This window comes from Miscanthus floridulus, chromosome 9 (genome assembly GCF_019320115.1).
Source record: "Miscanthus floridulus cultivar M001 chromosome 9, ASM1932011v1, whole genome shotgun sequence".
In the NCBI taxonomy this organism is placed as follows: Eukaryota; Viridiplantae; Streptophyta; class Magnoliopsida; order Poales; family Poaceae; genus Miscanthus; species Miscanthus floridulus.
In genome coordinates this window covers 1,800,996-1,826,807 of record NC_089588.1, presented here as the reverse complement: position 1 = coordinate 1,826,807, position 25,812 = coordinate 1,800,996, and the positions used below count along the sequence as shown (strand labels likewise).

At 43.9% G+C, this 25,812-nt stretch overlaps 4 protein-coding genes across 5 annotated transcripts; 3 read left to right on the top strand and 1 right to left on the bottom strand.

Annotated features, from left to right (window-relative positions):
• The first annotated feature begins 1,408 nt into the window (after positions 1-1,408).
• On the top strand, positions 1,409-7,331 carry LOC136481191 (uncharacterized). 2 transcript variants are annotated; one of them, XR_010764647.1, is made up of 3 exons: positions 1,409-1,659; positions 3,261-3,469; positions 6,944-7,331. XR_010764647.1 is itself a non-coding variant. In XM_066478545.1 (2 exons), exons 1-2 carry the CDS (start codon positions 1,469-1,471, stop codon positions 7,056-7,058), a joined length of 306 nt encoding a protein of 101 aa, XP_066334642.1. In that variant the 5' UTR covers positions 1,409-1,468; the 3' UTR covers positions 7,059-7,329. The 2 variants fall into 2 exon arrangements, 1 of the variants encoding a protein (XP_066334642.1); XM_066478545.1 differs by lacking the exon at positions 3,261-3,469 and having other exon boundaries at positions 6,944-7,329.
• Positions 7,332-7,599: 268 nt separating this feature from the next.
• On the bottom strand, positions 7,600-9,758 carry LOC136481190 (uncharacterized). The gene is made up of 5 exons (XM_066478544.1): positions 9,604-9,758; positions 9,264-9,481; positions 8,396-8,557; positions 8,071-8,306; positions 7,600-7,989 (listed from the first exon to the last, which is right to left on the bottom strand). Exons 1-5 carry the CDS (start codon positions 9,680-9,682, stop codon positions 7,734-7,736), a joined length of 951 nt encoding a protein of 316 aa, XP_066334641.1. The 5' UTR covers positions 9,683-9,758; the 3' UTR covers positions 7,600-7,733.
• A 5,158-nt stretch (positions 9,759-14,916) lies between these two features.
• On the top strand, positions 14,917-17,087 carry LOC136481189 (putative pentatricopeptide repeat-containing protein At3g13770, mitochondrial). The gene is made up of 2 exons (XM_066478543.1): positions 14,917-16,630; positions 16,815-17,087. Exon 1 carries the CDS (start codon positions 14,933-14,935, stop codon positions 15,515-15,517), a length of 585 nt encoding a protein of 194 aa, XP_066334640.1. The 5' UTR covers positions 14,917-14,932; the 3' UTR covers positions 15,518-16,630; positions 16,815-17,087.
• A 3,742-nt stretch (positions 17,088-20,829) lies between these two features.
• Positions 20,830-25,237, top strand: LOC136483277 (digalactosyldiacylglycerol synthase 1, chloroplastic-like). Its single transcript, XM_066480286.1, has 7 exons — positions 20,830-21,385; positions 22,466-22,498; positions 22,863-22,950; positions 23,031-23,512; positions 23,591-23,857; positions 23,975-24,324; positions 24,440-25,237. The coding sequence occupies exons 1-7, from the start codon at positions 20,945-20,947 to the stop codon at positions 24,993-24,995; spliced, it is 2,217 nt and encodes a 738-aa protein (XP_066336383.1). The 5' UTR covers positions 20,830-20,944; the 3' UTR covers positions 24,996-25,237.
• The last annotated feature ends 575 nt before the right edge of the window (positions 25,238-25,812 follow it).

The window sequence follows — 25,812 nt, the reverse complement described above, 5'->3', positions numbered from 1 at the left end:
AATAGCTTTCCATGACAGAGAAATCTTTTTGAAATGATTATATTACCCTTCTCTTTATATTTTTTTTCCTTATTTTCTCTTCTTTATTTATCCTTCTTCCCTAATCCTCGTGAGCTTCTTCTCCACGCAAGCTGCCTAGACTGCCTCAGCAGTAGGCGCCCGCGTCCGGTCCACTTCATTGGCAAACATGAAACACAAATCCAAATGGGGATGAATGAGAAATTCAACTCATCTAGTGATTTTGAACCATCAAAATCCGCCACCACCACCAGTAGTTCATTTGATATCATCCATGGCCCCTCGTCTAACGCTTTTCTCTTCCCCAAAGCCTGATTGACATGTTATCCCCCAGATCCTTGCACTCAATCCCCCTCACCGGACACCAAATCCATCCCACCGTCTGTTCAATGTGCTTCGGCTGCACCCAACGATCAGACATCAAGTTCCCCACCACTAGGGCAGGGGTCTCCCTGGCCTTCCCATCAAGTTCGGGATCGATATGGATGCTTCTCCTCTCTGCCGCTGACAGCTTCAGGTTATCCAACAAGCGCTCTACTCCCTCCATCCCTCGGCCTCCTACAGAGGGAAGCCCATGGCAACCCACACCAACTTGCGGACGACAAACCATGGTTATTGGGTTGTTGGACGCTGGGTGATTGAGTTGATAGTCACTACTTCGACCAGGAACGAGATCGAAAGCACGCTCATGGATTTGTGGATTGAAGCAGGGAGGAGGGAAATCGAAAGAGGGAAGAACTATCTCGCAACCGACGGCGAGACAAACTCGAGTCGCCCAAGCCACCCACGTGCTCCACACCCACACCACACGTGGGCGCACACACACGTGTACGTCCATACACACACAAAGAAAGGATTGGGAGTCTTCTAGCCTCTAGTGTGTGGGAAAACGTACAGTACCACCGAATGTGCACGCATGCGTATACCCTACTTTTTCTATAAAAAATCCAGAAAAAAGGTGCGACACCAGGGTTCGAACCCTGATGGGTAGCGTCCCACTGGACAGCCCTGCCACTAGAACAAAGGCTTTTGATTTGAAAATAAGTTTGTAAAGTTTTTCAAACTAGATTCGAAGAATTTTTAAAATGTATCTTTAAATGGAGTCGAAATGTTTTGAAAAACAACTTGGAAAAAATTATAAATCTTTACTTTTAGTTTGGGCCGAAATCTTCCTTTTCGTCACTCTTTTTCCATTTTTCTGTTCGGCCCACTCGACTCTCAACTCGGGCCGAAATCCCGGCCAAGCCCAACAGCTCCCACCGCCTCCCTCTCCCTCTCTATCGCTGGCGCCCTGGGCCCGCTCTACAGGATGCGCTTAGTCACTGACCGCCTGGGCCCACCTGTCGGCGCCATCCCCTTCCCCCGTCTCCCATCTCTTCCCGTACACAAATGACCCTCTTCGATCCTCAGTTCACTTCCTCCTTTTGCCGGCGGCGGAGAGGTGCCCAATATGGCGTCGAGAGTTCCGCTCAGCCTCCCCGACCCCGATGCCACGGATCCAGAGCGGCCGCCGCCGGCCCTAACCAGCGACCTCCTCGAGGAGATCTTGCTCCGCGTCGCCTCCCCTGCGGACCTCGCCCGCGCCTCCACCGCCTGCGTCTCCTTCCGCCGCCTCATCGCTGACCACGCCTTCCTCCGCCGGTACCGCTCCATTCACCCGCCCTTACTCCTCGGCTTCGTTAGATCCTATGGTTTCCATCCTGCCGAAGCGCCCCATCCCTCCGCTGCCGTCGCCCGGGCTATCGCGTTTTCCTTCGACTATCTCCCTCGCGACCGCTGGATTCCGTGCGATGCCCGCGACGGCCGCGTCCTCCTCGAGCGCGTTCGCGACCTCCTGGTGTGTGACCCGCTGTCTCGGCGATACCTGCTGCTGCCTCCCATAACCGACGACCTACTCGCCTCCATCGGGATCCAAAACAATGATATCATTTTCCATTCGAGGGCCTCCTTCATCCGTTCAGGAGGCACAGAGGAGGATACATCATTCAGTGTGATCAGCTGGAAGCAATCCAGCTCAAGGTTGGGGGGTTTTATCTTCTCTTCGGGCTGTGGCTGCTGGAGTGTCAGTACGGCTATCAGTTGGGGCGATCTAGGCTTGGATGAAATTGATCAGTTCATTTCAGAACAATGTACGTATGACTGCTTCTATTGGAAATTAAACAACATGAGCACAGTGGTCAAGCTCGACATGAATAGTATGCGGTTTTGCACTATTGGCCTCCTGCCTGGCCATGATAGGCGGCAAATCGTCATTGTGGAGTCAGGGGAAAGTAGGGTTGCAATGTTTAGTATAATTTATGGAGGCACATCTGTGGATTATTACACCTTCTCGTAAAATGGCAGTGAGAAGTCCCATGAGTGGCATTTGAAGAGTATCATCCCCTTGCCTGCCCATTATACTTGTGAAGGCAACATTGGTGGTCCAGCTGAAGGATACAATTTCATAGAATGCATTCCAGATGAAGAGGTTACAACAACATATTCAGCATTTTTTTCACTTGAGATTAAGTCTTTCAATATTGAGAGGGTCGGTAGGACAAGATCCCCTGCTTCTGGTCCCTATCCATATTTTGGTTTCCCACCATCTATGTCACCAAGGAAGATTTAAGGATATAGAGAGGTATGTTATTTTATTCCAAGTCTTGCCTCTTGCATTTCAGACCTGTACATTTGTGCACTGGTTGTGTGAATGAGCAATTAGTAAGCACCCATCGCAGTCTGCTTGCATTGTCGGCCTACATCAAGATGGCCTGTTGAGCAGATTTTCTGTGAGAAAAACTGTCTCATGAGATAGACTTAAGATCAGCCAAATAAGCCTTTGTTTATAATGACCTTCAGCCAGTTCTTCTAATGCATGTGCCAGGACTCCAGTCTTGTTCCTTGTTCAGCCTAGCTAGGGTTGGCAGCAGAAGTCAATTTTTTGGAGCTATGTCAGTTCAAACTTTTGTCACTTTTTGTAATTGCAAAATGATCATAATTCTTACTGCAATCCATTTTGTTGTGTTTGCTCTCTGAAACAAAAATAAAAGTGTCGTGTACCTTTGCTTTTTAGTATTACATTTGTGCAATTCAGTTAAACTTTGCTCTCCATGCTTTCAGAAGTTCAAACTACGTAGTGGCCCTTTCCAAAAAAAAGAAAGAAAGAAAAGAAAACTACTTATTGGCACTGGAAGTTTGAAAAGCGCCTATTTTTTTCTGCATTTGCAGTGGCGATTTTCTAAGTTCTAACTTCATCCATTCAGTTGCAGGACTAGTTTTGAGTCCTGGTCAGTGGTTCCATAAGTGCCATGCTGCTTGTTTGGGGTAGTGAAGCTGGGTGATGATGATGCAGAGCCTTTAGTCAGATTTTCCTCGTTATTCTGTACTCTACTGATATTATCTGTTGAACTCCCCGCACAGAGCGGGAGCTCTCTGCACTGGGTACACCCTATATAACTCTGTTCAGTCTGATGTAGGTATCAAACTTGTGTTCTGTATATTTCAAGTGTTATTACTGATCTGTGTGACTGCATCGCATGAATGACAGAGACTAAGGCATTGTTGTGTGCCACTTGACAACATGGCTGAGTTTTGAGTTATTGTAGTTTCTAGAATTCTAGTGATGATTTTACAGTGGTTAACCGACATATCCTATGTCTGTCTTTGGGCAGCCAGTTAATACGTGGTTTTTTACTTGTATTTATTTTATCCCCATCCACATTCAGTCATCATAATATACAACAACAACAAAACCTTTAAGTCCCAAACAAGTTGGGATAGGCTAAAGTTGAAACCCAGCAGAAGCCATCAAGGTTCAGGCATGTGAATAGCTGTTTTCCAAGTACTCCTATCTAAGGCTAAGTCTTTGGGTATATTCCATCCTTTCAAGTCTCCTTTTATTGCCTCTATCCAAGTCAACTTCGGTCTTCCTCTACCTCTCTTCACGTTACTATCCTGGCTTAGGATTCCACTACGCACCGGTGCCTCTGGAGGTCTCCGTTGGACATATCCAAACCATCTCAACCGGTGTTGGACAAGCTTTTCTTCAATTGGTGCTACTCCTAATCTATCACGTATATCATCGTTCCGAACTCGATCCCTTCTTGTATGACCGCAAATCTAACACAACATACGCATTTCCACGACACTTATCTGTTGAACATGTCGTCTTTTCGTAGGCCAACATTCTGCACCATACAACATAGCAGGTCTAATCGTCGTCCTATAAAACTTGCCTTTTAGTTTCTGTGGTACCCTTTTGTCACATAGGACACCAGATGCTTTGCGCCACTTCATCCACCCTGCTTTGATTCTATGGCTAATATCTTCATCAATATCCTCGTCTCTCTGTAGCATTGATCCTAAATATCGAAAGATATCCTTCCTAGGCACTACTTGACCTTCCAAACTAATATCTTCCTTCTCCCGAGTAGTAGTGCCGAAGTCACATCTCATATACTCAGTTTTAGTTCTACTGAGTCTAAAACATTTGGACTCCAAAGTCTCCTACCATAACTCCAGTTTCTGATTCACTCATGTTCGGCTTTCATCAAATAGCACTACATCATCCGCGAAAAGCATACACCAAGGGATGTCCCATTGTATGTCTCTTGTGACCTCATCCATCACTAAGGCAAACAAGGCAAATAAGGGCTCAAAGCTGACCCTTGATGTAGTCCTATCCTAATCGGGAAGTCATCCGTGTCTCCATCACTTGTTCGAACACTAGTCACAACATTGTTGTACATGTCCTTAATGAGCCCGACGTACTTGGTTGTGACTTTATGTTTGTCCAAAGCCCACCACATAACATTCCTTGGTATTTTATCATAAGCCTTCTCCAAGTCAATAAAAACCATGTGTAGGTCCTTCTTCTTCTCCCTATACCGCTTCATAACTTGTCTTATTAAGAAAATGGCTTCCATGGTTGACCTTCCGGGCATGAAACCAAATTGGTTCATAGAGACCCGCGTTATTGCTCTCAAGCGATGCTCGATAACTCTCTCTCATTGCTTCATAGTATGGTTCATCAACTTAATTCCCCGGTAATTAGTACAACTTTGAATATCCCATTTATTCTTGTAGATCGGTACCAATATACTTCTCCTCCACTCGTCAGTCATCATAATATATTTCTTTATAATCCCCCTCGAAAAAAGAAGAAGAAAAAGCAGCAAAAAAAAGGGTGTCCTTGAAGTCATTGTGAGGGCTGCTTTCACTCCTTGTGCAAATGAATTGGATTTAAATTGCCATATGATCTGGAGTACAAGAGTTCTCAACAAACTGAGGGCTCCTTTGGATGCAATGACCCCCGCCGGGATCCCCGTCCGATCCGCGGGTGGAGAAACGCCTGTGATTTTGTGTTTCTTTTGGATCTGCTGGGAACTGTGTGGTGGTCTGGTAGTTTTTTATTGTTCTATGTTTCTTATTAGGTGCAATCCTGTCGATTTGTTTCCACTGGAGCGTGTTTAGGTCAATGGCACATCACTTGTGCATTCTTGGTCTAGTACTCATATATCTGCATATGTGAATATTTTGATGTAGATGCACTGGATTCAGATTCTTTAATTTTGCTGTATTTGTAGTTTGTTCTGCAAACTGCAATGCCTACCTTGGTAGCCTACAATCCATGGTGCTCACTGTATGCATATTTAGAAGGATGATTCTATTCTTGCGGTACAACACACTAGATGAAATATGGACAAGTACAAAAATAATTACCTAATTAATTTGTATTTGGTTCCTCCTAGCATCATATATTTCTTCATCGACAATAGCCAGTTAACCATAACCTACAAAGACAAGTTGCATATGTGAGACAAAAATAATGCAAAACAACAGCTAGTTACTGAGCTGAACATAAACATCAATGCATATACAATTTAAGTATTTAACCATTGCATAAGGAATTAAGATAACTTGTCTGGATGAGATATGGGTAGTAGCAATCTTTATCTGGTTTTTCCTCCTAACCTTGTTCGGTTGTTCTCCTTCAGCCTCTGTACATGAAAGCAGGATAGGAGATATAGCACATATGTACTATGCATGCAGGCAGTTGATTGTTCAGCCGGTCATATTCTGTAGATGAGACCGTTTGTTTATACACATAATAAATCTGTGAAACCAAAGGACTAAGGAGATTACAAATTAGTACTGTGACAATGTTTCTGTATTGTGTGACCACTTCTTTTTCAGAAATGTTATGTGAGCATTAGCTACAATTATGCAGTAGAGCTGAAAGTAGCTCTTGGTTTCATTATATCTGAATAGTAAGTTGACAATGTTTCTTGATCATTGCGTCTGCTCAGTGCATTTGCTTTTTTTTGGCGCGAGCCTGCTAGTTAGTCGTGGTCTGATTTTCATGTGCATGCTGTCAGTGCTTTGTTCACTTATTCAGTGCTCTGCTTGTCAGTGCTCTGTGCGATCCTGCTAGTTTGGTTATACTAGTGTCGAGGAACTGAGAAAGCTTGTGTATGTGATGCATATATTAATTTTCTTTAAAAAGTATTTTTCTGGCATAGCTGAAGCTCGCATCTCAAACCCATTTTTGTAACATTAGCATGAATTATAAATTCTGAGTTGGATATTGGCTGGTTCTGTGGACAGAGGTGTTGTTAATTAATTAGTGTAAGGCAACCTAACAGAACAGCAGCTACTACTTTAGTCAGTTCAGAATTTCAGATGCACACTGACTCATGCAATGAGACCTAACAGAACAACAACTACTTTGGCCTGCTCTCTGCCGGTGCATCTGAAAATTCTGAACTGACTATATAGTAGCTGCTGTTACTCAGTTAAGCTATTACTCTGTTTTGCTGTTTTATTATGTTTTTCTGGCATGAGGATGCACTAGTAAGCATTCGTAACATCCTAATTAACAGCACCTGATGCTAGCATAAATGTCACATTGCATCGACTAATACTGATTTTTCTTATCTAATTGCAGGGTTGATTCTATATGTTCTGGCCTGCTGGTGCTGGTTGTGACTTGTGAGGGAGATTGTAGTGGATTAGAGTTTGTATGCTCTGAAGCCAATGGTGAGGAGTCAGCTTTCTGTTAGATCAAAGTTCATCTGTTTGGTTACTCTATGAGATGAAGAGTTTGTGTGCTTTGAATTAGTAAATTAATTGATCTTTTCTATCCAATGTGTGTATTGTACCGTTGAAAGATTATTTGGGGGTAGATCAAGATATTTGTGTTAACGTGGCTATAGTCTGCTATAGCCCTATTTAATTTCACTATTAGCTATTTTAGACGTCATTCGCTAAATACCATGGCTGGAGATTTAAAACGTTGGGCATAACGCATCTTCTACTGGTTCTAGGTCACTGCCTGCCTGAATTCAGTTTTTTACCACTCATTTTTTTATGCGTGCGGTTTATATAGTCGAGCACATCCAAGCGAGTAAGTGACCATCAAAGCCGCTCACAAGAACTCTCCTTGCCACGGCAGACTATGATCAGGTTCGACTACTCAGTTTGACAGTTTGCAACCTGCGATGACAGCTTCTAAGGCAATACTTGAATTTTCAGTCTCCAAACATTTTCTTCAAGAACACTTGCAATCAATACTGCTTGATTTTTAAAACTTGTTTCACACGCTAGATGCAAACACAGACAAAACACTGAAAGCTGAATTCACTCATCAGATTATTCCTTTACTGGCGACACTACACAATGCAGTTTTGCCCACCGTAGCTGTTGCTTATGACAGTGAACATGGACTGCTAGAACATCTATGCAGACACAGGGTGGTCCTTCAAGAAGCTGACCAGGAGATCATTCACCTTGTCCGGGAACTGCTCCTGAACGAAATGGCTTCCTTCAGGGATGTAGGTGATCTTAAGGTCCGGTGCGAATTTCTCCATGATGCCATCTTTCAAAACGGACTCAACCCCAGGGAACTTGAACACATAGTCGTTCTCCCCCATGACAACAAACACCGGGACTTGGAATTTTGGATCTTCTATTGGCTTCCTTTTATGGAGAGACCTGTCAAATGCAGCATATTACACCTTGATTTTTCAAAACCCACAAAACAAATAGTATGGTTGGCCCAGTTGCTATTGCTACCTATATGGCATCTCCATTGGATACCGGAAACCTGATTTCTCATAGAGTGAAGCATACACAGCGAGATCATCCTCAGTGAACCACTCTGGAAGAGGTGTTGACAAGTCCGCAAGGTCCATAATCTCTTGGTCATCTTTTGCTATTGGGATTTCGCTCCTAGAGAAGAGCACGTAGATGGTCCGAACAACTCTCTTGACATCATACCGGCCAAAATCAGCCTCTGCTCTTCCTGGTTCCTACAAGAACAAGCTTCCCCTGTCATTGTTTTTGGCCGCTCTACTCAATTTGGCAATGGGTTATATACTTTTTAGATTAGAGACCAAACCCGCCAGCGCAAAATGTAGAAGCCTTCTGGCAAGCTGGTGAAGGATGAGCCACCGTTAAGGAAGGGGATCCCCAAACACATAACACCACATGTGCGGCTAGGGTGACGAAGAGCAAACTCATAGGCTGGCATGGCTCCGAAATCCTTCGCCACAAGGAAAGCCTGGCACGACTCACAAGGTAAGATTTTTTTCTCGAGAAATTATACTGTGATTGGAAATTATTTGATTCAACTAAACTAATGACTTAATAGATAATAGAAGCTTGGCAGATAACCAAAATAGGCAAAGCTTAGTCTGTTGGACAAAATAACTGCCAAGAAGGTTTCTCTAAGAAATACACAGGAATTTCTATCTTCTTTTTTTCTTCATTTTCCCACATTATTCTGAATAAAATAAAACTGCCAAGAGGTTGGATTGAAAACGTTCATCTTATTTTCTTCAATCTAAATATACACACTAAGTATGTTTTCCCGACAAATCATATTGTCACATGAGATGGAAAACAGTGGTGACGGGATTCTACATTCTGTAACTTTCTGATGGTAAACATGCCCTTAGAATGACACAAACTTGACAGTAATTTTCCTTAAGAACCTACTTCATCCACAATTTTTTTTCTTAATTTTCCTTGCATATAGTTTGAGAAATTCATTCCAAATCCTTCAAAACATGTAGCCATGTCGGAACACTCTTACATGGTTCCACCCATCATGCCAATCTGACTAGTATCATATTAGATAAGCTAACAGTAACAAGTCACACTGAAGTACTGAACCAAACCAACTACCAAGAAAAATTTTCCCCAATCAAGACCAAACCCAATAAGTCAATAACTTGCCACCGCGATTCTAGAAAAAGCGGTATTACCTTGGGAATGGAGAGGGCATCGAGGATTGCGAGGAGATCCTCCACCAGGTCGTCGTACGACGCCGCCTCCGGCTCCGGCGGCTGGTCCGAGAGCCCGTACCCTCGCCAGTCCGGCGCGACGGCGCGGTACCCGGCGACGGCCACGGCCAGCATCTGGTGTCGCCACGAGTACCATATCTCCGGGAATCCGTGCAGGAACACCACCGTGCCCAGCTCGCCTGCAGCAAAAACGAGACGGCGACAGGAGAGGCGTCGCTATGCTTCAATCTCGAGCGCATGCGCACCGGCCTTTAACAGAGGAAGCTTGAGCCCGCCGGCGAGCAAGAGAGCAGATGCGAACCTTTGCCTGCTTGGGCCACGTGGAGGCTGAGGCCTCGGATTTGGAGATGGCTGTGCTCGACTTGCTGCTCCATGTTCATGGCCACTTCTTTGCAGATTTGTGAGGTTGGACTTTTGGAGAGAAGGCTGAAGTTACTTCAGAATTCAGAGCGAGTGTGCTGGTGTGATAAGGCTTATGTAAGGGGCAAAATTGTCTTCTCATTTTTTTTTCTTTTTAATCAGAATCGCTCCACTGCATTTGCACTACGGCTGACGATTCATACGGCTCTCTACGTCTCTTCTCGTGCCACCGACTCTGTTTGTGTTCTTTTTTGCTTGTTGCTATCTCCACCTCTGGATCTCGTTGCCGTGCCTGCTGTCGACGAAGGAGGTGGAGTCATCGCTAGGACCGCGAGGCACTTGACGTGCGTCCTCTCGTCCATGCCCCTTCCACTCCACTATCGCTCGTCGCCAAGATGCGACTTGCCCTTCTCTTCTCTCGTTGCTCTCCTTTCCTCTTGCTTCCATGGTGCCCTCTTTCTTTAAAGGAATTGGTGCCCCTTTTCCCCGCACCATGCTCTTCTTCGTGTCGATCCAGTCGACCCTCCTCTTCCTCTCCATGGTGAGAGCTGGAGCTATCGTGAAAGCCCTACCAAACGGTGTTGCTCTGAGTCTAGTGAGCAAGGGAGTAGGAGCAATGGGGAGCGGGAACCGGAGTGAGTTAGAATGGGCTAGGAGCAATGCCAAATGGCCCTTCATGTATGAAGATGAAACGCCAAAATCTAGCTCTACAGGTTGGGGGAACTGCTTCGCCACTGGCATGGTGGCACTAGCGCACCAGAGCGCACAAAATGGAGTCACACCATAGGTGTTTCTTGAGATAAAGAATTTGTGCATATATCTATACATAATATTAAAGAGCTAAGCGTTTCTTCCAACCCGCTTTTTTATTTCTAAAGTACTTTTAATTTGGTCCGTTCTCTCTTATCTGTTATACCGCTCCTAAATAAACAGGGAAAATAAATCTTGGTCACTCTAATCCAAGTCCGATTACACTCGGACTCGCACGCCCCTATTGCGAACCAATTAGAAGTTGTACCATTGCGAACCTATTGCAGGATCCTCCCCTTAAGTTTTCCCCCTAATTTGAAACGAAATCGACCATCTTCCTCGACCCAACTAACTAACAAGAAGCGACAGCACGAGCAAAGAGATCTGCGTACATAGATTCCTCCAGGGATGTGCGGATTCGATTCAGTCAAGGCTGATGAACGGGACGAGGCTGTGTCAGGTCGCGGAAGCTCCAAAACTTGGGTCAACGCAACTGACCAGTGACAATGTGCCTCCAGACTAGGGATGAAAACGGTCGGGAACGGTCGGGAAAATGTCTTAACCATTTCTGCTCCGGTATTTTTTGGCCGGGAACGGGAACGGGAATGAGAACGGGAAGGCCGGACGGGAAAACGAATCCGGTATTACGGGATATCGGGAACGGAATATTTCGAACGGGAACGCGTCGATTACGATCGGGAAGCGGTAACACAAAACGAAAACATCGATATATGTAACCACTGAAAACAGTGAGCTCGATGCAACAATAACAACCATGCATAATCCATATGCATACAATAGCAAATAGTGAGCTCGTCAGAATATTTATGCAAAGAAAACTAAAGAACTACCAAAAAAGAAAATGGAAAAGAAAAATGAACAAAAGGCTTGCTGCTCCTGTGCTCCATGCGTGAATTCCTGGGCCAACTGGCCAAGCATGGAATGATGGGCCGCATGCATGACTCAGCTCTTTGCCTCCTCTCTTCCTGGGCCAAACCTTGCTTCCTGGGCCAAACTTTGCTTCCTGGGCCAAAATTGCTGCTCAATGGGAAAAACGGGAATTTCCCGCGGGAGTTTTCCCGGACAAATACGGGATCCGCTAATTCAGTCGGGAAATCACTCTAACCGATTTCGATACCGGATTCGCCGAATTTTCCCGTATTTCTTCCCGAATCCGTTTTTTCCCGAGAAAATGATATCCGGTCGGGAATTTCGGTATTCGGTGTCAGTCGGTACGGGAATTTCCCCTTCCCGCTTTCATCCCTACTCCAGACCCCACAGGTTGAGAGCATCTCGGTGGGAGGACATGGGCTAGGTTGGGCCACAGTGTTACCCACCCACCGTAGGGCTTTGGCTGGTTCAGGTTTTTTTTTGTTAGGTCTTATTTAGTTTCTCCACGTAAAATTTTTGGAAGTCACATTGGGTGTTATACGGGGGTGTTACATAGAGTGTTCGAATACTAATAAAAAATAAATTACAAAATCCGTCTGTAAACTACGAGACGAATTTATTAAACCTAATTAATCCATCATTAGCGCAATTGGTTATTTTTTAGTCTATATTTAATACTCCATACAAGTGTCCAAACATTCGATGTGATAGGCTATAAAGTTTTTGGGGAGAAACTAAACAAGACCTTAGTTTTATTTAACTGGCCTATTCATCAGTAGGCCTCTTTTTTCCAGTGACTCAAGATATTACGGTATTCAAGCAGGTTATGCAGATCTAGGGTACCATCATAGCTACGAGAAAAGGGTCAAAACAATGACTCAAACAGATATGTTCATGATCATGGGTACACATCGGTATGAAAAACATAATACCACCTGTGTTCCCTAAAAAAATACAATTCGAACACAGTGTCACGTTTTAATACCTTAAATTTAATCAATTATAGAAAAAAGTATCCATGTTTATAATACCAAATAATTACCATCAAATTAATTATGAAATGTATTTTTATAATAAATTAATTTAAAACCATAAATATAAATATTATATTATTTACAAAAAAAATTAGTCAAATGTGAACCACTTTTTATTACACACAACCTGTATTATATTTTTTTTTTAGGACGGAGGTAGTACTACGCTTCTGCTAGTTGAAACTCGAGTGACGTCTTTATCAGGACGCTAGGCCTCAAAGTGGCCACGACAATCAAGGATCTTTATTCTCGCAATCCGATAGTACAGCTGCCAGCACTCCCTATGACTGTTTGTGTCCTTCATTTATGAAGGGAAGATGGGACAGTACATCTTTTTTCTGAACTTACAGTATATTTTAGGTGTTTGTTTTGGAATATTTCTATTGTACTTTATATAAGTTTTAGACTTATATTGTTAAATTTAAAAATTATTATGTAGCTTAGTACTTGATACCAATTAGATACACATTATTTTTTATCAAGTTGTTGAATGGATTTTACCAAGCTATATATAAAGTATTTTGTACAGCATATCCTTTGGCAAAATTCTAAGTCTGCTACTGACCCTTGTACACAAGTTAGAACAGCGCAGATCCAATGATGGTACAGCCTGAAGTTTGATCCGCCATTGGGTAGAAAAGGTTGTTGTGGCTAGAGTGGAGGTCGATGCGGTGCAGGGAGTACACGTCGGTGACCCACTTCCGCGTCACCAGATTCAGGAAATGCAGTAGGTGGCTCATGGTCGACGACGAGGGCACCCACCACGCACAAACAAGATGTGGCGGCGGCGTCGAGTACAACAGCGGAGAATATGCTGTGCGTCCAATTCCAGTCCACGGGCCGCTTACGGCTCATGGCCCAACTGCCCTCAATCAAGTGTTTAGTATACAGAAAAAGTTCACTTTTCCTCCCTTAACTTTTACAAAAATCCGATTTTCCTCCCTAAATTCTAAAACCTATCAAACTACCTCCTCAACTTTTAAAACCGTGTGTTTTACCTTCTTAACCCGGTTATAAGCGGTTTTGAAGGCGGTTTTGTATTTTTCCTTTTTATTTTTTTCGGCTGAATCTTTGAAAAATCATAGTAAATCACAGAAAAATTATAAAATGAAAAATCTAATTTTGTTGGACTCCACATGAGTATATCTACACAGTGAATATACAATATGATATGCTTTAGTATAAAGTTTTTGCTGTAGATTTTGATCTATTCTTTTCTATAATTAATTAGAATAATTTATAACTGCAGTTTTAGTGGTTCTATTGTGGCGAAATTTTTATGGTGGACTAATTATTGTATGCTTAAATTATAATAAAAAATTTATACTCATTGAATCATATATTACTTAGTTATAGATTTATTTAGATTTAACAAGCATAAGCACTAAATAAATCTATAATTAAGTTATACATGATTCAATGAGCATGAAATTTTTACTACAGTTGAAGCATACAATAATTAGGTCACCATAAAAATTTCACCATAATTAGACTATAAATACTGCAATTATGAATCATTCTAATTAATTGCAGAAAAGAATAGATCAAAATCTATAACAAAAATTTTGTATTAAAGTATACCATATTATATGTAATTGTGTAGATCTACTCATGTGGAGTTCAACAAAATTAGATTTCTATTTTTTAATTTTTTTATGATTTACTATGATTTTTTAAAGATTCAACCGAAATAAATAAAAAATAAAATTATTTTTAAAACCGCTTATAACTGGGCCAGAAAGGTAAAATACACGGTTTCAAAAGTTGAGAGAGATGACCCGGTTTTAGAGTTTAGCGAGGAAAAACGGACTTTCTTATAAGTTGAGCTTTATAAGTTGAGCTAGAAAAAACGGGGCACTACCAGTAGAGAAAATTGAATATTTGACACCCAATCTGCGCGCATGTGAACATTTGACATTCAATTCGCGCGTCGTTGAAAATTTAACACTCTGGCTGCGAATTCGTTGAAAATATGGGTTTTCTCCTCCTTTTCTCCATTTAACATTTTTTTCTTTTTTTTTCTTTTGCTTTCCAGGGCAACGCTGATCTCCTTATCCATCCATTTCTTCTAAGAAACGAACGCATCTCTCTCCCGTACTTATTTTTCTTCGGCTCTGTTCGTCACGCCGCCGCCGCTCTTCTTTGTTCTTCACGCGCTGCCGCTGGGTGCCGGAAGAGGCACTGCCGCTGGCTGGGCGCGCGCGGGGCCAGGATGGGCGCGGGGCCGGTCGCCGGTGCTGGACGAGCCGGCCATGCGTGCGCGCGGACGGTCGCCGGTGCTGGGCGTCGGCGCTAACCAAAGCCCGCCGTCTTCGGCTCCGCCGCTGATGGAGGCCATCGGCGCAGGCCAGAGGCGCCGCAATGGTCGAGCAACAGCAGACCAAGGTACTTTGGTCATTCATCGTTGCCTTGGAAAGCAAAAGAAAAAAGAAAAAAAATGTTAAATGGAGAAAAGGAGGAGAAAACCCATATTTTCAACGAATTCGCAGCCAGAGTGTTAAATTTTCAACGACGCGCGAATTGAATGTCAAATATTCACAGGCGTCCCTATTGAATGTCAAATATTCAATTTTCTCCTACCAGTACCATCCAGCGATGCGGTTGCGGCGGCGCTACGCGGAATTGCTCAGGCGGGCGTCCGCCCTGCCGTGCCTTCCGCTGGTGGCCACCCTCCACGCCGCGGTGCTCCGGCGCGGGGTCCCCGCCCTCCTCGCTGCGTCCCTAATCCACGGCTACTCGGCCTGCGGGGACCTCGTCTCCGCGCGCTCCCTGTTCGACGAAACGCCCCCGACGCTCTCGTCCCGCACCGCGCTCGCCGGCGCGCTGTCGGCGCACGGCCGGTGCTCGGAGGCGCTGGCGCTGCTCGCCGTCCCGGAGGCGGAGGCGGACGACAGAGCGGTGACGGTGCTCCTGGCGGCGTGCGCGCGCGCCGGGATGGTGGCCGAGGGGAGGCGCGTGTTCGCGAGGGTGCCACGCCCCGCGCTGCAGCACTACACGTGCATGGTGGAGATGCTGGGGCGCGCCGGGGAGGTGGAGGAGGCGGAGCGGCTCGTGGCCCGGATGGAGGCGCGCCCGGACAGGGTCATCTTAGCGGCGCTCCTCTCCGCGTGCCGCGTGCACGGCCGCGTCGACGTCGCCGAGCGGGTGGCCGGGCTCATGCGCCGGTATGGCATTGCGTGAAAACTCGCTGTCTGACTAATGGATCAGCATTTGAAGACTTGAAGTGCAGTTCAGACCCGAGATCTGGGCATCCATCGTCGTGCATCTTTTGCGATGATTGCTTGGATATGAAGCTGACTTTGTGGTACTGACGCGGTGTTGCTTGTTAGTACATTGGATGTATCCAGTCTTTCATGCAGCAAGAGCCCCTCCTGGCTGGTAAATTCAGAAATCTGTTAACTGACTGACAGTGTCTGCTGTTGGTGGCAAGGTCTTCAGGTCAGTTCTTGCATCGCATTACATTGCGCCTGAATGCGACAGATGCCTCTAACCGATGCCCATGTGGTGTGTGAATGTAGATTGTCATGCCAATTTTCTTGTCTCAGACTGTAAATTTTCACATCAACTTGCTGGAGCCAGCAGTGCAGTCATAGAACTTGTGAAACATGGATGCTTGGTTACAAAGTTTAACTTTCAGTCAAGTTTTGTGCAACAAAGGTCTGACTGAGACTTCCATGAAACTGACAAATTAGGCGTTGCTGTCATGTCTGAGAACTTGTGGTGAGGAAAGCTTGAAATTAAGGTCTAGAAGCTGCTGAGTTTCCAACATGTTCCGTGGTAGGGAATGTATTTTGCTGACATTGCTGGAAATGGAATGGCCACTTGTGCTTAGAAAGCCAGTACTCAGTATTGTGCTATAATGGAGGCATGCCTGAAGTAAGAATCTTAACATCCAGATTTATTCGGTGCCATACTTCCTGAGTTAACATGAAGAATGTCATCTGACTGGAGCTCGAAAGATTCTTCCGATAATTAGGATATGGCTGTGCGTCTGTGACAGAATCCAAAGTTGGGCCTAGGAATTTCAAAGATTCTGATACTCTTGCCGACAAGAAACAACTCTAATAGCAAGCTTGAAACCTGGACCACAGTAGCAGGGGAGACAGATACTGCACATATGCTTGGAGTATAGCAGTCTTTACCGGTCGATGCCGTGTTATGTTGGGTTGACATTAAGCCTGTCCTGTGATTGGAGCACTTCACATCGTTTGGATAAGTCACCTATGGCTGTAATAGACTTGGCCCTCGTTTAGTTTGCCCGAATCGGAGGCGGCAAATTCACTATAGCGCAATGTAACGCACTGTAGCATTTCGTTTGCATTTGTTAATAATTGTCTAATCGTTGACTAATTAGGCTCAAAACGTTCGTCTCGCAAAGTACAATCAAACTGTGCATTAGTTTTTGATTTCGTCAATATTTAGTATTCCATACATGTACTGCAAGTTTGATGTGATGGAGAATCTTCTTTTTGTATAGTGTCAAAGTTTGGATTTTGGTGGAAATAAACACCCCCTTTAGAAAGTTGGGCCAGGATATTTCACAGATTCTGATACTGATCCTGAATTCCTGACTGAAGACAAATCAACTGAGGGCTGGAACAAATTAGAAGGTAAGGCAGAAGAAATGGATAAACGCATAAGCATCAGCATCTTTGCCCTTCCTTGCATCCAAAGCAACTCACGAAGGGAATTTTCATGGCATTCTTCATGTCCAGCAATATAAATCGACAATTCCGCGGCTGGCAGGGTGACTCTCCTCCGCCAGACATTTGTACACTGATGCTGATCGCTGACAGGGAGAGGCACCCAGAGTCAGCAGCCAGCTGAAGCAAGCTGCAAGCCTGAAGGTGAGCCCAACCACCATGGTGGCATCTGACAAAGAACGTGTAGCATCCGATTTTAAGAACAAAACCAGATTCACACCATATGAGCCTAGGAAGTCAAATCTCACATATAGCTACAAATAAGGATAATATCAATAGACAATGCTCAATATATAACGTACTTAGTATAAAGAATGTAACCTTAGATAGCAAACAACGGAAAAACAACTGCGATCTTTGGGTGAAGACTCTAATTCCATAGGGACAACTGACTGATTGATCATAAGCCTAATTCCCCCAAACTCTAGCAATCTGGTACCCATCCGGGATTTTTTCAAAGATTTAAAAAGTAAAACAAGCGTAAGTACATGTCGTACTCAACAAATATAACATGAGGTTCATGATGCTCAAAAGGCTGACACTGGTTTAACTACGATTAGCTTTTAATGAGTCATCTTTTAGCAATTGGGGGACAACAAGTTTATCACATGATCAGATAAACATGAATAATGAATAGCATAAACAGTAATTATTAATGAGCATCTTTATCATTAGTATCATCAGTGTTCATCATCTATTCCGTAAATGTTCTAATGCTGCTCGTGACCGTGAGCACGACTGATATACCAGTTTTACACCTGCAGAGGTTGTATACTTTCACTGTGAGTCGTGATTACCCTTTCATCCGAGACGGCCAACCTCTTGACCCACTACCAAGGAAGGTCGATAGTGTTCACTATGAAACATTTCAAAGGTTCGTCTAACAAGTTAGGGCCATTAGATTCACTCGGTAAACAGATATAGGAATCCTCTCGTCGAATATCACAATTCTATCACGGCTATACACATAAGAGTAGAGGCTGGCCTATACCCGATTCAAAGCCATTCTTACGCCAATAAAGTTAACCACTAACAAGATAGAAAATGTCCTTATACTGAGCTAAAGCCAGAGTCATATAGCCCTCACAGTTGTACTGTAAGTCCCAAATGATCACTTACAGATAAGTCCTTAGAGAGAGGAATCTAGAGCACCATAGAAGCAGCCCAATACTCTAGCCTCCTGATTCCATGTTGCTAAAAAGTATCTTTAGTGTTTATTGCATATTTCATTAGTCAAGTTACAAGATCATGACTTTATTTGAGCACTAGCAAAGCTACCCAATGCAATAACCCAAAGGCATCAAGGTATAAGTACAAATTACTAAGAAATCCTTAGTAGTCAAGGTAGACACATGCAATATGAATTAAATGATTAAAGATATATAGGACAACAAGGAAGATCACATACTATACTTGTCTTTTACACTTGATCAAACTTTCTCATAATTTGCTTCTGGTTATCACCTTCCGGTCTTCATCGCTCACAAACGATTCTCGTTTTACTCATAGCAAGCACCACGCATAGGCAAACATATAAGCAACAAATAAAAGCAACTAAGAACAATTCACCACACGAGAGAAAACAACATACTAAAAGAGAGCTCATCACTACGGTCACAAGATCACAAGAAACGCTGAGAACGGAACTACCGTTGAAAGGAACGACTACCGGGATATTTATATTATAAAAGTAAAGAAAAGCCTACATGCTTGATTTGTTTTAATTTAGCAAAACCATATGAAACATTTTAATTCAAATTAGACAAAACATATTTTAATTCTAAAATCTAGGTTAGACTAATCATATTTTATTTATAAATATTATTATATAGTTTAGGCAAATTAAAGTTAACTGTGCAACAAGAAAGTTTCATGTGAGAGCATCTAATTTAGTTTTAACATATGAAACGTGTTTAACCTTAAGTAGTTTATAATTTAAAAACACGTTCATGTTAGTAGTAATCAAATTAACATTAGTATATGAAAAGGAGAATGTTAAACCCTATGTTATTTTTTATTTAGAAAGATATTTACATAACCTTCAATAATCAAATTAATATTTAAATTATAATCTTCGAAAACATGAAGCATATTAAACGTTCCTGCTATACCTTAGATTATTATACTATTGTTAGAAAACATAAAAGGAAACTACCACACCATAGGTGAATCGACGCAAGATCAAGGATACTAGATTAAGAGAACATCTATTCTACCCAGGAAATTACCAGAGTGGCAAGGGATAAGAAGTAATTAAGTAATTAAATAATTACATTAGTCACATTTACCTTGGATAAAGGAATGCATGTCCTCGAGACTAGAAGAGACAGCAGCAGCTCGGCTACTGTAGGCAAACGATGATGAAAGCTGGACGTGGTCTGCCCGTTGGACCAGCAGGCAGCAAAACGCGGAGCAAGTTTGGCTGCGTAGCTGGCCGGACGGCAGCGGCGCAACGTCGGGCTGGGCAGCGCGGCGGCGACGGCGATGGCGATGACGAGAGAAGGATGAGAAAAATCTAATTTATTATACGATGAATTTTCTAAACTAGGGTCTCCCCTTATGGTAGATTTGATGTGCTTTGCTCAAGGGGTTGGTACAGATTTATATGAAGAAAAACTCCACATATCTACATCAACTAACAATATGGTACTAATTGATGTTGCACCCTCCACATTTACTAATAGACCTAAATAATCATTAAAGTCCATTAGTAAATAAATGCATGGACCATTAGTCGAGAAACAAAGAATTTGATTGTAGAAAAAGATAAAGGCGTGCCGGAGAAGAAAAATCGACCTACTAACGTATTTTAAAGACTTTGCTCACTCTCAACACACAAAGAAACAACAAGCAAACATCACATCATCCAAAAGCTCGTCAAAATTAGAAAGCTTTGAAAATTCACATTTTTTCTATAACTAAATTTATGCTGGCTCAAACTAAACTTGATAAATTTTATTTAAATATTAAAATAATTCAGTTTATTTAGTATTTTCTATGCACCACCCAAAATAAAAAATTTTAGTGTGCGACGGAACCTGTCACCGTGCACTTGTAGAGGCTACAAGTACAGGTTCGAGGAATGTACTACCAGATTCATACAGATACCTGTGCCGCAGTGGCGTTTGCTTCACGGCTGTTTGTCTGCCAAGAACAGCGCATGGCCGTTGCTTTCGGTCTTTTACTAGGGCAGCACTGCCAAGCGTACAAGGCTCCAACTCAGCTGCCGTGCCCAGCTCCAACTAGCGTTGCTTTCAGTCTTGGTTCTATGCTAATCTGCCTGTACATGCCAAGATGTGTGCACTTCTGTCTTTGTCTCCCTGCTGAATGCTGATAGATAAAAGAGTTGTTCTACGCTAAGCCAAATTTTAGAGGAGGTATGCCAAATTCTGTTGCAACTTATGGCCAGGAAGTTTCATGATTTCTAGTTTTTCCTACGAAGTTGAACAAATTCCTGTTAAATTCCTCAAACGGGTCCTTAAGGTTCAGAAGAAGAGGAACTCAACATTTGTAGTACAGAACTTGTAAAACCCATCTATTCCAATTTTCGAATGAAATTCATGGCCGTGGTCCGTGGAGCAGCCGACAGTCGTTCCCGCGGGTGCCAACCATTGGTTCAGCGGCGAAGACCAAATGCAAGCTGGAAGCATCAAGCACCGTTGATTTCCTCACAACCTTCATCGGAGCCGTTGTTTTCGCGTGTGGCCTTCCTGCTGGCGGCCGACAGGGTCCACCTCACCGCCACCTCAGCCGGCGCCGGGGCCCGCGAAATCTCCTCGACCGCTGCTTTCTCTTCCTCCTCCTCCTCCGCCGGTCCTCCCCCATCCTTTCCACCGCCTCCCTCCTCCCGCAGCGCGCAAAGCCCTATCCCTATCCCTATCCCCACTCGCCGCCGCCCGTCCACATGGCCAGTTTTGGCGTCGACACCCGCCCGGCCGCCGCGGCCTCCGGTGGCGGTGGCGGCGTGGCGGGGACGACAGGCGAAGGCGCGCTCTCGTTCCTCTCCCGCGGGCTGCGGGAGGACCTCCGCCTCATCCGGGCGCGGGCCGGGGAGCTCGAGACGTTCCTGAGCGCGCCGGTGCCGGAGCCCGAGCTGTTCGCGCGCCTCCGCCGCGCCTACTCCTCCTCGGCGTCCTCGGCGCGGACGCGGCTCGACCTGTCCGCGTTCGGGAAGGCGTTCGAGGCCGACGCGTGGAGGGGCGCCAGGGCCACCAGGTGGAGGTGGGAGGAGGAGGCCGAGGAGTGGGAGCCCGTCAGGATGGTCAAGGCCCGCCTCAGGGAGCTCGAGCGGAGGAGGCAGGCCCAGTCGCCCAGCGACATGCTGCACAAGCTCAAGCTCAGCTTGGTAAGCTTCCTAGAAACATTTGGTATAGTTCACTGTTGATTAGGATAGGATACTAAACCTCGACAAGCAAGCAACAACACCCAAAATCCAACACGACTCAAATTAAGCAGGACTGTCAACTTACTTGAGCCATTGAGCGTGTGCGTTTTGTCTTTCAATTGGAAGAAGTTGATTGTGGTAATTGTGCAGTTCCCTTGGGTGTCAAATGAAGATATTGATATTTGTTTGAATTTGTATGGGAATAAACTCATGCGATTCAAACTGAATTGCTTCGTGGACACAAATTTAATGTGGAATCGTGCATATTTTCTTAGTAGCTTTTCTAAATAGTAGTTTTTGATCCAAAGAGTACTTGAGAATTTGAAAAACAAGGTGTGAAAATTTGAGATTTTGGTTAGTATAGTTTCCATATTTGGAAGAAATGAGGCTAGAAGGAGCACTCTGGGACTGTTACCTCTTACCTGCTCAATAGATTTGATATTTCTATCATGTGCCACAGCAACTAATAGAATTTGATAGAATTGAAATTGCGAATCGTGTACTGAATGAGTTAAGGAAAATAGTAATATTAAACAATTGGTGGTTCAAAGCTCATAGAGATGTTCTTCTGTGAAGTCTACAAGTCTAACCAATTTTATTTTCTTCATGTTTAGATTTATATAGAAGCGCGGGCCTGGTGCAAGCGGTAGAGTCTTACCGCCTGTGACCGGAAGGTCCCGGGTTCGAGTCGCGGTCTCCTCGCATTGCACAGGCGAGGGTAAGGCTTGCCACTGACATCCTTTCCCAGATCCCGCACAGAGCGGGAGCTCTCTGCACTGGGTACGCCCTTTATGTTTAGATTTATATAAACATAACTTATAGACATTGAGGACTAGAATTCAACAATGAAAAGTCAGCAGTTGCAAATAATTTAGTCATAGTCTTCACTCTTCAATAGATTCACTATCTGCATAATCATGTAATTTACACTTGCTTGGAACATGTCAATCTTAATTAAGCTTATCTCGGGATATACATGATGCAGACTGCTCTTGTTCCTGTAGCAGATTAATTGACGCAGCATTGCACTTCTTATTGCAGAAATCAATGACCTTTGCGCCTGAAGCGTCTGAGGTTAGTCCTCTTGATTCACTTCTTGTTGCAGAGTCCTGTCAAGGAGAGTCACTTCTGAAATCTTTTGCTCATAGTGGCGTCTTTTATTTGCTTATATTTAATTACTGACTTCTGACAGTGACTTTTGCAAGAATGTTCAATCTAAATAAAAATCATTATGTTAAATGTTGCTTTCAATACATTACTTATGTATAGTAATATGGTCACTATGTAACATTTTCTGAAATCCTGGTACACCTGATCTCTTCTGTATATCTTTGTAAATCCTTATTAAGCAAAAGATGAACATTTCATCTTGTTAGAACACAGTCTAATCAATCTTGTCCACTTTTGCATTTTCATAACTAGTATCGCTGTTGTGCAGGATGTTCCACCACTGGACTTAGGAGAACTTCTTGCTTATTTTGTAAAGCAATCTGTACCACTATTCGACCAACTTGGTATAAAAAGAGGTAAGATGCTTAATTTTTGTTTACAATAGCTATAATGTTTAGCTTGCATTGAGCTGATTATTCTTTCTCATCTGCTTTAGATGTATGTGACAAGTTGGTGGAGTCTCTATGCAGCAAGCGCAAGGACCACCCTGCATATAGGTTTTTGTCAGCAAGTGAACCATCTTCATTGAGAAATGAAAATGTTGGGGATGAACTCGACCTAAGAATAGCTAGTGTCCTACAGAGTACAGGACACCATTATGAAGGTGGATTTTGGAGTGATGGGCATAAGTCAGACATATCTGGCAAGAGACATGTTGCCATAGTCACCACTGCCAGTCTTCCCTGGATGACTGGAACAGCTGTGAATCCTTTGTTTCGAGCTGCATACTTGGCTAAATCTTCCAAGCAAGATGTAACTTTGGTAGTGCCCTGGCTTTGTAAGTCGGATCAAGAACTTGTGTACCCCAATAGCATGACTTTTAATTCACCACAAGAGCAAGAAACTTACATGAGGAATTGGCTGGAGGAAAGAGTTGGTTTCAAGACAGACTTCAAAATATCATTTTATCCCGGAAAGGTAACTTTTCCTTTTTCAGCACAATATTTCAACACTATGTGCATAGCTCATGTAGTCGTGATTTTTTTCCAACAACAGTTTCAGAAGGAAAGGAGAAGCATAATTCCTGCTGGGGACACCTCACAGTTTATACCATCAAAGGAAGCTGATATTGCAATCTTGGAAGAGCCCGAGCACCTCAACTGGTATCATCATGGGAAACGTTGGACAGACAAATTCAATCATGTCGTCGGTGTAGTGCATACAAATTATTTGGAGTACATCAAGAGGGAGAAGAATGGTGCTATTCAGGCCTTTTTCGTTAAGCACATTAATAACATGGTCGCCAGAGCTTATTGCCATAAGGTACTTAACAAATTATGTTATTCCTCTGATGTTTGAGCCATCGGCTTGATGTGTGGTTGTAGACTATATTACAAGCTGTATATTTGTTTGTGGGCTGATGGTGTCTATGCTATGTAGATCTTGCGGTTGTCAGGTGCTACTCAAGATCTGCCCAAGTCAATGATCTGCAATGTGCATGGTGTCAACCCCAAGTTTCTGGAGGTCGGAGAGAGAATAGCAGCAGAGCAGGAGTCTGGCCAGCAATCCTTCTCTAAAGGAGCTTATTTTCTGGGGAAGATGGTCTGGGCCAAGGGTTACAGAGAGTTGATAGATTTGTTCGCGAAGCACAAGAGTGACTTGGAAGGCTTCAAGCTGGACATCTATGGAAACGGTGAGGATTCACACGAGGTGCAATCGGCTGCCAGGAAGTTGAATCTGAACCTCAACTTTCATAAAGGCCGGGACCACGCGGATGATTCTCTTCATGGGTAAAAGACCAGAACTACTCAGTTGCCTTTTTTAGACATTCCCTGCCTATATGTGATGATGCTATATCATTTTATTCTCTTGTCGATTTGAATGTCTGCCCTGTTCTATTTTTAGGTACAAGCTTTTCATAAACCCGAGCATCAGCGACGTCCTCTGCACCGCGACTGCGGAGGCACTAGCAATGGGCAAGTTCGTGGTGTGCGCCGACCACCCGTCCAACGACTTCTTCCGGTCATTCCCCAACTGCCTGACCTACAAAACATCCGAGGACTTCGTCGCCAGAGTGAAGGAAGCCATGACCCGCGACCCGCAGCCCCTGACCGCCGAGCAGCGGTACAACCTGTCCTGGGAGGCCGCTACCCAACGGTTCATGGAGCACTCCGAGCTCGACAAGGTCCTGAACAGCGACAGCAGCGAATGTGCCGGCTCCGTCACCACCGAATCCGGCAAGAGCAGTGCGAGCACAAGGATGAGGAGATCCGCCTCGGCGCCCAACATGTCGGACGTCGTGGACGGCGGCCTGGCGTTCGTGCATTACTGCTTCACCGGCAGCGAGCTCCTGAGGCTGTCGACCGGCGCCGTCCCCGGAACCCGGAACTACAACAAGCAGCATAGCTTGGACCTCCACCTCCCGCCGCCCCAGGTACAGAACCCGGTCTACGGCTGGTAATTCCTAGCGCGTTAGCAGTATACTACAGGTGTAGTCGTGTGTGTGTGTGTGTGTGTGTGTGTGTGTATATATATATATATATATATATATATATATATATATATAGGGAGAGGCTATTCAGTAGCCGGCTACAAAATAAGTTATTCTGTAGCCACCTTCATTTACCATAATTTTATATACTAATTTACCATAATGTCAATACATATTTACGATAATTGGGTTACTATAACATATGGGGATATTTACCATAACGTTATAGTAAACTACTTTGTAAGGAGTTACTATAATCTCGTAAATTAACATAGTAATTATTGTAACTCAAAGTGGCTACAGAATAAGTTATTTTGTAGCCAGCTATAGGATAGTAGTTATATATATATATATATATATATATATATATATATATATATATATATATATATATATATAGCTCTGCAGTCTGTATGTTTCTGTACACGCTAACACTAGTGCTAGATAAAGAGGCGAGCATTTCTTCTTATCTTAGAAAATAAGACGAAGAGGCGACAACCAGGCAGGCCCTCTGTGTTCCAAAATTTTTGATGCCGTTGCAGATTTGCAGCCTCGTTCAGGCTGTATTGTATTTGTAGCTGCATTGCGTCGATGAAACATGCACGCGCATGCTGCTGCTGCTGCTCTCGCTTCCGTGTCTGGTACTAGCCAGCTACCATGCATGCCAGAATACATCAAAGGTGGCAGTTGCATTGCATCGGAACCCACACGACGACCATGTCATGTCCCCTGTGTTTAGGGGCAGTGTACCATCGACTGTCATGATTGGTGAGCCATGGCTTTGGGA

Coding starts and splice junctions, on each gene's coding strand:
- LOC136481191 (XM_066478545.1), top strand. CDS start 1,469: ATGGCGTCGAGAGTTCCGCTCAGCCTCCCCGACCCCGATGCCACGGAT. Junction 1,660..6,943: donor GACCACGCCTTCCTCCGCCG/GTACCGCTCCAT, acceptor ATCTAATTGCAG/GGTTGATTCTATATGTTCTG.
- LOC136481190 (XM_066478544.1), bottom strand. CDS start 9,682: ATGAACATGGAGCAGCAAGTCGAGCACAGCCATCTCCAAATCCGAGGC. Junction 8,558..9,263: donor ATGCCCTCTCCATTCCCAAG/GTAATACCGCTT, acceptor GAGTCGTGCCAG/GCTTTCCTTGTGGCGAAGGA. Junction 7,990..8,070: donor CCAATGGAGATGCCATATAG/GTAGCAATAGCA, acceptor TGCATTTGACAG/GTCTCTCCATAAAAGGAAGC.
- LOC136481189 (XM_066478543.1), top strand. CDS start 14,933: ATGCGGTTGCGGCGGCGCTACGCGGAATTGCTCAGGCGGGCGTCCGCC.
- LOC136483277 (XM_066480286.1), top strand. CDS start 20,945: ATGGCCAGTTTTGGCGTCGACACCCGCCCGGCCGCCGCGGCCTCCGGT. Junction 23,858..23,974: donor CCAGAGCTTATTGCCATAAG/GTACTTAACAAA, acceptor TATGCTATGTAG/ATCTTGCGGTTGTCAGGTGC. Junction 24,325..24,439: donor GCGGATGATTCTCTTCATGG/GTAAAAGACCAG, acceptor TTCTATTTTTAG/GTACAAGCTTTTCATAAACC.